Here is a 12,169-nt window from a genome sequence, read left to right on the forward strand (position 1 = left end):
CTATTTAGGTGTTTGTGGCATCATTCATGGACAAAAAGAAGTGTACAATTCACTAGAGTGCATGAAATAACATTGTTTCACAAAAAGCTGTTTTTCTCCGTTTTTTGTTTCAAAAGAGAGAATTTCGGTGAAAGTAACCATTTTCTATTGTTGATTACTGAAGAAAGGAATAAGGTAGAAACAAACTTTTTTTCTGATGAAAGATGAGAGTACAATCTTTCATTTGGTAGTATGTGTGTTTCCATAGTCCAAACACAACATTTTCTGTGGACCTTGAAAGATCAGTCAAAATGCTTAAATCGGCTGGCACTGGCGACATCCCGTTTCTGAAAACGTCTGGCAGTCAAAGAGTTAAAAAGCAAAAATGAAAACAAGGCCTATGCAATAGGCAGAGATGCCAAGTACAGTGGTACCTCGGAGTTTGAACATAATTTGTTCCTGCAATGTGTTCAAAGTCCGAATTGTTCAACCTCCGAAACAAGCAGTTAATCCAAGAGCAAAAATATGAAAACAATTTATTTGCATGCAATGTTCCATTATGTTCAATGAATAAGTCATGGCTTGGGTTGGGTTTAGTTAGATTTTTGTTTGATTTATTCCTCAAGTCATTTTAGTCATGATCTGTGTTTGGGTTCTGTTTTCCTTGTGTTTCCCTTGTCTCTTCAAGCATTGTCATGTCCACCTGTGTCTGCCTGCCCTTCCTCGTCTGTCAACCAATCAGTGCCCTCAGCCACTTGTGTCTTGCCCGTGTGTCTTGTTATGTCAATCAGTGTTTGTGTATTTAGCCTCCTGCTTCCTGTCAGTCCTTGTCGGTCCATTGTCTTATGAACCCCGTTGCCATGTCTTGCTGTGTCACCGCGTCTTGCCAACATCTTGCCCTGTTTGCGTTTGATCATGGACGTTGTTTTCTTATTCTGACTCTGCTCCTGGTTCTCCTCCCCGTTTTGTAGGGATGGCAGAAATGGAACATTGAAACGATCAAATTATTTGGAACAATTGATTCACAAAAATAATCGGATCTTTTGGAACATTCGAAACCTCTCCGTACAGCGACATCTGGTGGCCAATTGTAAAATATTACATTCAAACAGTAGAGCAGTGTTGCCAGCTCCCCAGTAAGGGAATTAACTATTACCTAATACCTAATTTACACAACTGGCAATTGGCATAAACTGTAATTGTAATGGACGCCTTAAGAGAGAGAGATAATATCATGGGAAACAAAAAACTGAATAATCCCCACACCATCAAAATAAGTATACAATTAGCTTTTTGTTGCTTGGTTTGTTTTTCATTTTTCCTTTGAAACAGATCATTTCTCAACATGACTTAAATGCTTTGATGAAACCCACAGTACTATACCATCACATTTAATCAAAAACTTGTAGGCTACATTTCAAAGACAGTTTGTTCTTTGTTTTGTTTTGTTGTTGTTTTGGCTTTGACAGAAAGTATTAGAAAGGAATAAAGACTGACCTGCACAAAACATGCCATCTGGACCAGGAATTGAACCTGCAACGGACTATCATCAGTCCATTGTGCGGCTACATTACCACTGAACCAACCGCCGCGTGCAAAACTGTTGACATTTTATGATGTAGGGAGATGAATCTGCAGAAAGGGCAATTTCACATACAAAGTATATTTAGGTTGGATTTATTTTATATTTTAATATAGTGCAATGGTGGGATTTTATTCAATTTTAGAAAGGGTATAACATGATGTTCACTTGCTGAAACAATGTGACGTTTAAAGGCGTAATGGAACACGAAAGGCAACTGTCACGTAACAACCTGATTCTGAGACAGATTTAAGAACGCGATTCGAATCACAAGTTCTGCCTGTGTTCCGGTACGTACCAAAACACAGTTTTGATTTTGTCATTACTACCGTTTTGATCTAATTAAACATTTTAGACTTCATACCTCTGCCTTGTCGCTCTGTTCCCCTCCTTCTGGGTCCACCTTCCTTCCACCTCACAACGTTGACCTGACAGAATAGTCCAAAAGTTTAAACATATTTTTGGTTCAAAGAAAACTACTTTTACAACCATATTTACACATAATTACATCCTTATACCTATGACAGCAACCAACCAAACTGTTATAGCATTAACACTTTATTCACCTAAATTAAAATTCTTGAACAGGTTCTGTTTTACACAGTCTCTTTATTGTTCTCATCTTGGCCATGTGAGTGAATCTCAGTTGAAAAATTGACCACTAACGTGAATCCAAAATGGTCGCCAATGTAATAGTGTATGAGAAATAAGTCCTGGGTTGAATGTTCCACTGATGTGTTGAGCATCACTGTTCCCTCTAGTTAGTTACAAAAGTTAGTATGAGCTTCATAAATCACCACAGTGTATTTAAATGTGACTATTAAAATCTTCATGTACTGTTACAAAATTGGCCTGTTAGCTAAACCTTTGTTATTTTTGTTTGGAAGCTGGCAAGCAATCTTGCAATACAGTACATAGAATTTTGAAATATTCCACCTGCTCTAATTTCCAAGCAAGTGTTAAATGGGTTAAAAACACCAAGTCAATTCTGTAACTAGGAAAACACTCCATAATGATGATCTTCATATAATTCATAAAACAACTGATGTATTGCAATGCAAAACACATCAACATGCTGATAAACAATGTAACGCAACAACTTGGCCATGTCCTGATGACATCACACACATCCAGCCAATCAGCGTTTTGGCCACGCCCACCAAAGAGCTTCACCTCTTTCATGTTCAATGCTCTTTGATTAACTGATCATGTGTGCACTACAGTACAGGTATATATTGTGCAGTTTGCAGTGCCACTCATACTCGCTTCTGACTCTGCACCTGTACACAGCCAGCAAGCGAGCACAGAGAAAAGCACACGTCAACATGGTAAGTCAAAAATGTATATGCAATAATGCATCGTGTTGCTTTTTGGGGAGCTAAGTCTTACTATGTATGCATTATGTATTTTTAAATAAAACTGTATGATCAGAGCCATAGTATGTATGTTTTAAATGTCTTACTATGTACTGTACAATTAATGTACTGTACCTCATGTCATTTTGGAGAAAAAGTCTTACTATTTGTACAGTATATGTCATTTGTGTTTTAAAGAAAACCTCCCCAGTCCTTTAATTTCTTTAGAAAAGTTAATTATGTCATAGTGGAGTTCGATCGGCTTCTTTCGATTATTAGAAACATTCTTATCATCGAAGAAAAACGGTTCATGTACGAACGAAGGCGTGTGCATGTGGGAATTCTAACGTTGTGAAAGTACCCTGAATGCACCATGTTACTTGCGCTTTGTTATTCTGCCTTCCCCGACAGTGCTTTAAACTGTTTAATGACACCTTAGTTGGAGATTACTGTAAAACTAAACACTCAACAAATATAATTGTACATTGTATGTTTAAACCCAAGACATGCTTCGTTTTAAATACAATCGCCAAATGCTAAAGTGCCAATGTATGGAACCATTGCTAACGGGAAATTAGCATCAACTTCCGGGAGTGATATTCCTTCAAATAACGAATATTCACACACAAATGCTGATACTTACAGCTAATATAGCAATACTCAGAGTCACATATTATCCACAATCTGTGAAAAGCGAGTTGTATTATGTAATAAAGGTAAATCAAAACTTTTTTTATACTCTTCTTGGTTCATTGTAAGTGTGTACTCTATTCAATAACGGCACTATACTGCCTCCAGGAGGTCAACGTGCGTAACCGCCATAATAAACAGTATTTTTATGTACTGTACTGTATTGATTTTGATGGCTATTATTTTAGTACATTCCTATTTTACTTTGTTTCTTATTTATTTTCAGGTTGTTTTTTCACATTAGAGAGTTAAATTTTCAATTATTCAAGATATATACATGATATGGCACAAAAAAATACCCAAGGCCCCAAGTTAGCGTAGTAAAATAAGTCCCAAGTCTTGTGAAAAAAAGATAGAACAGAAGATAAAATAGATATCATTAAGGGTAAGGGCGATGTTTATTCATTTTGAATGGATGCAGCAGAATAAAAATGCAAGATGGAATTTCACATGAAATTTATTTACAAGATAATTTGTAATATAATAGAGTGTTTAAGAATAAAGTGTTCAACGTGCATGGATGAATCAGCATGAGGTTATGATTGTAGTAGTGAGTTTTGTCTGTTGAATCAATACAAAGTTTTGACATCTATAAATGTTTTTTTTAATCGTGATTTCAATATCAATCAAAATCTTGATCTGGATTATTATTTTTCCACTAATGGTGGGTCAAATGTTTTTTTTTTAAATATATATACAGTACATACCATATGTATATTTTATGCGTCCTTCTAATGTCTGTTTTGTTGTTTGCTCAGGATTTTAGTCATCTTGAAGACATAAAGATATATTTTGAGGATTGTAAGATTGACTGGAGCCCACGCGAGCTGCACCTGGCCGAGCTGCTCTGCACCAAGACCTCGCAGCTCGAGAGGCAACGCCAAAAGTACCTAAAGTGGCGGAAAAGAGCCGAGGAGCTTGAGGGGCGTCTGGAGACCTGGATGGAGACCATGTGCAGCCAGCTGGAACTCCCCAACCAAGACCACCACAACACCGAGATCCTCGTTGAAGGCTTCGAGGGACAATACGTCAACTTAACGGTTAGCTCCTCACCTCCTTTCTTCTATTGGTTGATTTATGGGCAGCGTTGTGTTCTATAGTGGTTAGGATGTCTGTCTCACAGACTCCTGAGTTTAGGCTTTCCATTGTGTAGCTTGCAAGCTGCCCATGTGATTCTCCTCTATAAAACATGTTTACATGTTAGCGTCATTTAGAGGGGAGGTCAAGTGCCTTTACTAGTCTATACGGTATTCTGATTAATACTGCCTTTGTGGAATATGAAGCATGAAAGTCCATCTGGTTTTATCTGTTGCACGTGCCTGCCATTTTGCCACTAGCTGTCGACTGAAAATGACATTACAGCACCTAAGGGCGCAGGTGGCGACCATCTCGACCCACTTGATTTCTGGGTTTGGTCATGTGATGTTCGAAAGCTGAGCCCTTAGGTAGTGTGATGTCATTTTAAGTCGACAGCAGGCGGCGGTACAAGCGTACGAAATTTTGATAGGATTGATGAATTGTTTAATTGACAGTTGGTGTCTCTCTTTCATTTAAAGAGTGACGGCATGAAGACATGGAGAAGAAAACAAGAGAAAGAAGATGGTGAGAAAGAAAGGAACAATAAGAAGGAGCGTGCCGCCAAAGAGAAGAAAGAAAGGAAGGAAAAGAAGGAGCGTGAGGCCAAAGAGAAAAAAGAAAGGAAAGAGCACGAGAGGAAACTAAAGAAGGAGCGCGAGGAGAAGGAGAGGAAAGAGAGGAAGGAGCAAGAGACGAAAGAAAAGAAGCAAAAGGAGCATGAGAAGAAGGAGAAGAAAGAGAGGAAGCAGCAAGAGAGGAAAGAGAAGAAAGTCATGCAAAATGTGTGTGAAAAGAAAGATGAAGAAAAAGGAGAAAAGGAGGCTGAAAAGAAACGAGAGAAGAAAAAGCTGACCTTCTGCGACTGGGTGACGGTTTATACATTTAGTGGGGTGACCAATCCCATATATTGCATAAATGGTCTGTGTCAATGATTTGATCCCTTTGCACTTTCTATTATTTTTTCTCATTAAATAGTTGTATTTTTTATGGATTGTAAATAATAAAATATTTCTATAATAAACAATTTTGCAGACTGTATTTATTGATGTTTACTTACAGAAAATAATATTAGTAGCATAAAAAAATGTCGATATGTGCATTGTTTTATTCAATAATTGGTTCTTATGTATTGCAATACTTTTTTTTAAATGACTGACAAGTAATATAAAATAAAAGATGACAGATAAAATGTCAGTTAAGCCACAGCAAAAATTAAACCCTGAAATAATTAATATAATTGGCAGTTATTTAGCTAGTTATTAATGGTAAATTATTCTCAATTTTTAAATAACAATATAGCACAAGTGGGAGAAAACTGCAACAAATGTAAAAGATTTGAAACCTTTCTGTTACATGGCATAGAACATTAATGACATCATATCCTATGGAAGACTAGCAAGTGAATAAATACAATTTATTAAATTTATTTTATAAATATAAATTCATAAGCTAATATTAAGGTTTACAGCATGCACGTTTTACCATCTTATTTTCATTTTGTTTATCTGCAATGATTTTAGATCTACAGCAGAGGTCACTATTGAGTGACCAACACAGTGTCAATACTTGTAATGTGTCAATACACTCCTTGAAGTATCATCATCCCATCACTAAGCAGCAGGTGTGTTGGCAGGATCCGCCCTCCAGCTGTTTCCCCAGCAACTGCAAAAGAGAAATCAGAAACAGCTGAAAATCAAAACATAACAGATATAAAATTTGTGAGTTAACTAGTGAAGTCATTAGATTAATTACGATTACAAATTTTGATTGCCTGATGCCCCTAATTTTTAATCATCTTTTATTTATTTATTTATTTATTATTTAATTTTTTTATGTTTAAAAAAAAAAAAATATATATATATATATATATATATATATATTAAAAATTAGGGGCGTCGGACGATTACAATTTTTAAACGTAATTAATCGCATGACTTCACTAGTTAACTCACAGATTAAATTAAAAAAAATAATGTTTTTTTAAAGAAAAAAATATTAAAATTAATTAATCAAAAATTTATTCCATAATAAATAAATAAACCTCTGCCTTGTCGCTCTGTTCCCCTCCATCTGGGTCCACCTTCCTTCCACCTCACAACGTAGACCTGGCAGAATGGTCCAAAAGTTTCAAAATATTTTTGGTTCAAAGAAAACTACTTTTATAACAATATTTACACATAATTACATCATTAAACCTATGACAGCAACCAACCAAACTGTTATAGCATTAATACTTTATTCACCGAAATTAAAATTATTGAACAGGTACTGTTTTACACAGTCTCTTTATTGTTCTCATCTTGGCCATGTGAGTGAATCTCAGTTGAAAAACTGACCACTGACATGAACCCAAAATGGTCGCCAATGTAATAGTGTATGAGAAATAAGTCCTGGGTTGAATGTTCCACTGATGTGTTGAGCATCACTGTCCCCTCTAGTTAGTTACAAAAGTTAGTATGAGCTTCATAAATCACCACAGTGTATTTAAATGTGACTATTAAAATCTTCATGTACTGTTACAAAATTGGCCTGTTAGCTAAACCTTTGTTATTTTTGTTTGGAAGCTGGCAAGCAATCTTGCAATACAGTACATAGAATTTTGAAATATTCCACCTGCTCTAATTTCCAAGCAAGTGTTAAATGGGTTAAAAACACCAAGTCAATTCTGTAACTAGGAAAACACTCCATAATGATGATCTTCATATAATTCATAAAACAACTGATGTATTGCAATGCAAAACACATCAACATGCTGATAAACAATGTAACACAACAACAACTTGGCCATGTCCTGATGACATCACACACATCCAGCCAATCAGCGTCTTGGCCACGCCCACCAAAGCGCTTCACCTCTTTCATGTTCAATGCTCTTTGATTAACTGATCATGTGTGCACTACAGTACAGGTATATATTGTGCAGTTTGCAGTGCCACTCATACTCACTTCTGACTCTGCACCTGTACACAGCCAGCAAGCGAGCAAAGAGAAAAGCACACGTCAACATGGTAAGTCAAAAATGTATATGCAATAATGCATCATGTTGCTTTTTGGGGAGCTAAGTCTTACTTGTATGCATTATGTATTTTTAAGTAAAACTGTATAATCAAAGCCATAGTATGTATGTTTTAAATGTCTTACTATGTATGTACTGTACAATTAATGTACTGTACATCATGTCATTTTGGAGAAAAAGTCTTACTATTTGTACAGTATATGTCATTTGTGTTTTAAAGAAAACCTCCCCAGTCCTTTAATTTCTTTAGAAAAGTTAATTATGTCATAGTGGAGTTCAACCGGCTTCTTTCGATTTTTAGAAACATTTTTATCAAGAAGAAAAACGGTTCATGTACGAACGAAGGCGTGTGCGTGTGGTAATTATAACTTTGTGAAGTACCCTGAATGCACCATGTTACTTGTGCTTTGTTATTCTGCCTTCCCCGACAGTGCTTTAAACTGTTTAATGACACCCTAGTTAAAGATTACTGTAAAACTAAACACTCAACAAAAATAATTGTACATTGTATGTTTAAACCCAAGACATGCTTCGTTTTTAATACAATCGCCAAATGCTAAAGTGCCAATGTATGGAACCATTGCTAACGGGAAATTAGCATCAACTTCCGGGAGTGATATTCCTTCAAATAACGAATATTCACATACAAATGCTGTAGGAACACATACTTACAGATAATATAGCAATACTCAGAGGCACATATTATCCACAATCTGTGAAAAGCGAGTTGTATTATGAATAAAGGTAAATCCAAACTTTTTTTCTACTCTTCTTGGTTCATTTTAAGTGTGTACTCTATTTAATAACGGCACTATACTGCCTCTAGGAGGTCAACGTGCGTAACCGCCATTATATACAGTATTTTTATGTACTGTACTGTATTGATTTTGATGGCTATTATTTTAGTATATTCCTATTTTACTTTGTTTCTTATTCATTTTCAGGTTGTTCTTTCACATTAGAGAGTTAAATTTTCAATTATTCAAGATATATACATGATATGGCACAAAATAGATAACCAAGGCCCCAAGTTAGCGCAGTAAAGTAAGTCCCAAGTCTTGTGAAAATAAAAAATAGAACAACCGAAGATAAAATAAATATCATTAAGGGTAAGGGCGATGTTTATTCATTTTGAATGTATGCAGCAGAATGAAAATGCAAGATGGAATTTCACATGAAATGTATTTACAAGATAATTTGTAGTTGACAAATATAAAAGAGTGTTTAAGAATAAAGTGTTCAACGTGCAGGGATGAATTGGCGTCAGGCTATGATTGTAGTTGTGAGTTTTGTTTTTTGACAAATGTTTTTTATTAATCGTGATTTCAATATCAATCAAAATAATCTTGATTATAATTTTTCCACTAATGGTGGATTTATATATATATATATATATATATATATACTACATACCATATGTATATTTTATTCATCCTTCTTATGTCTGTTTTGTTGTTTGCTCAGGTTTTTAGTCATCTTGAAGACATAAAGACGTATTTTGAGGATAATAAGAGTGACAGGAGCCCACGCGAGCTGCACTTGACCAAGACCTCGCAGCTCGAGAGGCAGCGACAAAAGTACCTAAAGTGGTGGAAAAGAGCCGAGGAGCTTGAGGGGCGTCTGGAGACCTGGATGGAGACCATGTCCAGCCAGCTGGAACTCCCCAACCAAGACCACCACAACACCGAGATCCTCGTTGAAGGCTTCAAGGGACAACACGTCAACTTAACGGTTAGCTCCTCACCTCCTTTCTTCTATTGGTTGATTTATGGGCAGCGCAGTGTTCTAGGTGATTCGCCTATATAAGACATGTTTACATGTTAGCGTCATTTAGAGGGGCGGTCAAGCGCCTTTACTAGTCTATACGGTATTCTGATTACTATTGCCTTTGTGGAATATGAAGCATGAAAGTCCATCTGGTTTTATCTGTTGGACGTGCCTGCCATTTTGCCACTAGCTGTCGACTGAAAATGACATTACAGCACCTAAGGGCGCAGGTGGCGACCATCACGGCCCACTTGATTTCTGGGTTTGGTCATGTGATGTTCGAAAGCTGAGCCCTTAGGTAGTGTGATGTCATTTCAAGTCGACAACAGGCGGCGGTACAAGTGTACGAAATTTTGATAGGATTGATGAATTGTTTAATTGACAGTTGGTGTCTCTCTTTCATTTGAAGAGTGACGGCATAAAGACATGGAGAAGAAAACAAGAGAAAGAAGATGGTGAGAAAGAAAGGAACAATAAGAAGGAGCGTGCCGCCGAAGAGAAGAAAGAAAGGAAGGAAAAGAAGGAGCGTGAGGCCAAAGAGAAAAAAGAAAGGAAAGAGCACGAGAGGAAACTAAAGAAGGAAAAGAAGGAGCGTGAGGAGAAGGAGAGGAAAGAGAGGAAGGAGCAAAAGAGGAAAGAAAAGAAGCAAAAGGAGCATGAGAAGAAGGAGAAGAAAGAGAGGAAGCAGCAAGAGAGGAAAGAGAAGAAATTCATGCAAAATGTGTGTGAAAAGAAAGATGAAGAAAAAGGAGAAAAGGAGGCTGAAAAGAAAAGAGAGAAGAAAAAGGTGACCTTCTGCGAGAGGGTGACGGTTTATACGTTTAGTGGGGTGCCCGATCCCTGTCTGTGTCAATGATTTGATCCCTTTGCACTTTCTATTATTTTTTTCTCATTAAATAGTTGTATTTTTTATGGATTGTAAATAATAAAATATTTCTATAATAAACAATTTTGCAGACTGTAATTATTGATGTTTACTTACAGAAAATAAGATTAGTAACATAAAAAATGTCGATATGTGCATTGTGTTTTATTCAATAATTGGTTCTTATGTATTGCCTTTTTTTTTTTAAATGACTGACAAGTAAGATAAAATAAAAGATGACTGATGAAATTTCAGTTAAGTCACAGCAAAAATTAAACCCTGAAATAATTAACATATTTGGCAGTTATTTAGCTAGTTATTAATGGTAAATTATTCTCAATTTTTAAAGAACAATATAGTACAGCTGGGAGAAAACTGCAACAAATGTGAAACCTTTCTGTTACATGGCTTAGAACATTAATGGCATCATATCCTATGTTTTGTCATCAATGTGGATGAACATGTTGTAATTTATATCTTTCGTGTATCAACAAATACTGCCATTTCATCAAAAATTAGCTGCCTGTGCTTTGTGGTAAAGGACAGATTAGGTAAAACATATTTTCATTTTAAGACTTTTTTTTTTTAAACTAAATGTCCTTTAGTTTAACATTTTTCAACCAAGATCATAACGGTATTATCTACTGTATATTTTTTAGTACAGCCAGGTTATAAGATCCAAATGTAGAAATGGGATAAACAATTATAAACATTGCTACAAACCCTTCCCGACCGTGTGACATCACATTTGTGTACCGCGTGCACAGCCAGCCATGCTGGAGGACCGACGGTTGGCGCCAGTGAGCTACAAGATGTCAGGACCAGCGTGATACACCTTTATTTTGAAGTTCTTTCCTGTCTCGAGTTAGATGGCATGTTGGATTGTGCAGATGTTATTCATCTGTTTTGAGGCCTTTCCAGGAGGGTCGAACAACCGTCCCGTCTGAAGGTGAACTTTTGCAGCAGGTTTTGGGGTGCAAAGAACCCGTGACCCGAACAAAGATTTGCAGGTTTGTTAAATCTCACACTTAAAGAGCTGTAAACAAAGGCAAAGTACAGTTGACAAGTTTCGCTGGCATCAGGCCGAATCCTCATGAATCACAATTTGGTGGTGACCATCGATTGGGAAAGAGAAGTTCTAAATAGACGGAAGGAGAGATTTGGGTCCTATGATGAGGAGTTCTGTTTTATTGCTGTTTAGTTTTAGAAAGTTTTTGTCCATCCAAGTTTTACAGTTGGTTATGGTGGAGAGGATGACGGGGGTAATGGATTTAGTGGAGATGTATAGTCGAGTGTCGCCGGCATAATAATGAAACTGTAGTCCATGGTGGCGAATGATTTAACCGAGGGGGAGCATGTGAATGGTAAGCAGGAGGGGGCCGAGTACAGAACCTAGGGGGACTCCATAAATGACGGGGGAGGTGTAGGATTTGGAATTGTTGGTAAAAACGAAATGATGACGGTCGGAGAGGTAGGAGACTCAGAGTGCTGTTCTAGTGATGCCAATAGAATGTAAACGGTGATGGAGGATGGAGTGACTCATTGTGTCGAATGCTGCTGAAAGATCAAGGAGGAGGAGGATGGAGATGGAACCGGAATCAGCGGCGTGAAGGAGGTCGTTGGAGACTTTGAGGGGGGCTGTTTCTGTGCTATGGTGTGATCGGAATCCGGATTGAAATGTTTCATACAACTGAAAAGAGTGCAGGTGGTGTTGAAGTTGTGCTATGACAGCGCGCTCCAAAATATTTGAAAGTAGTGGATTGGAGATGGGTTTGAAATGGTCTAAAATGTCTGGATGAAGGCCAGGTTTTTTTCAGGAGGGATGTGATGGTGAGTTT

General features: G+C 36.9%; 2 protein-coding genes and 1 long non-coding RNA gene across 5 annotated transcripts in view; 2 read left to right on the forward strand and 1 right to left on the reverse strand.

The window, feature by feature from the left end:
• LOC144040728 (uncharacterized) overlaps positions 1–3,614 on the reverse strand; it is a 37,814-nt gene extending 34,200 nt beyond the window's left edge. For 2 of the 3 annotated variants that reach the window (XR_013289818.1, XR_013289816.1), the window contains exons 1-2: positions 3,560–3,614; positions 1,926–1,989 (exon numbers count right to left, since the gene is read on the reverse strand). This is a non-coding gene — a long non-coding RNA (uncharacterized LOC144040728). Of the gene's footprint in view, positions 1–1,476; positions 1,614–1,925; positions 1,990–3,559 lie in introns of those variants that run through there. The other variant, XR_013289817.1, reaches the window with a different exon arrangement.
• On the forward strand, positions 2,744–5,681 carry LOC144040726 (uncharacterized). Its single transcript, XM_077555152.1, has 3 exons — positions 2,744–2,889; positions 4,365–4,646; positions 5,163–5,681. Exons 1-3 carry the CDS (start codon positions 2,770–2,772, stop codon positions 5,613–5,615), a joined length of 855 nt encoding a protein of 284 aa, XP_077411278.1. The 5' UTR covers positions 2,744–2,769; the 3' UTR covers positions 5,616–5,681.
• Positions 5,682–7,558: 1,877 nt separating this feature from the next.
• Positions 7,559–10,322, forward strand: LOC144040727 (uncharacterized). Its single transcript, XM_077555153.1, has 3 exons — positions 7,559–7,691; positions 9,164–9,430; positions 9,876–10,322. The coding sequence occupies exons 1-3, from the start codon at positions 7,572–7,574 to the stop codon at positions 10,320–10,322; spliced, it is 834 nt and encodes a 277-aa protein (XP_077411279.1). The 5' UTR covers positions 7,559–7,571.
• Positions 10,323–12,169: the final 1,847 nt, after the last annotated feature.

The sequence above is a fragment of the Vanacampus margaritifer genome, chromosome 20 (genome assembly GCF_051991255.1).
Source record: "Vanacampus margaritifer isolate UIUO_Vmar chromosome 20, RoL_Vmar_1.0, whole genome shotgun sequence".
Lineage (NCBI taxonomy): Eukaryota > Metazoa > Chordata > Actinopteri > Syngnathiformes > Syngnathidae > Vanacampus > Vanacampus margaritifer.

Excerpts from the sequence above, each read along its gene's own strand:
- LOC144040727 (XM_077555153.1), top strand. The coding sequence starts at position 7,572 with ATGTGTGCACTACAGTACAGGTATATATTGTGCAGTTTGCAGTGCCAC. Across the intron at positions 7,692-9,163 it reads GAAAAGCACACGTCAACATG|GTTTTTAGTCATCTTGAAGA; the intron begins GTAAGTCAAAAA and ends TTGTTTGCTCAG. Across the intron at positions 9,431-9,875 it reads GACAACACGTCAACTTAACG|AGTGACGGCATAAAGACATG; the intron begins GTTAGCTCCTCA and ends TTTCATTTGAAG.
- LOC144040726 (XM_077555152.1), top strand. The coding sequence starts at position 2,770 with ATGTGTGCACTACAGTACAGGTATATATTGTGCAGTTTGCAGTGCCAC. Across the intron at positions 2,890-4,364 it reads GAAAAGCACACGTCAACATG|GATTTTAGTCATCTTGAAGA; the intron begins GTAAGTCAAAAA and ends TTGTTTGCTCAG. Across the intron at positions 4,647-5,162 it reads GACAATACGTCAACTTAACG|AGTGACGGCATGAAGACATG; the intron begins GTTAGCTCCTCA and ends TTTCATTTAAAG.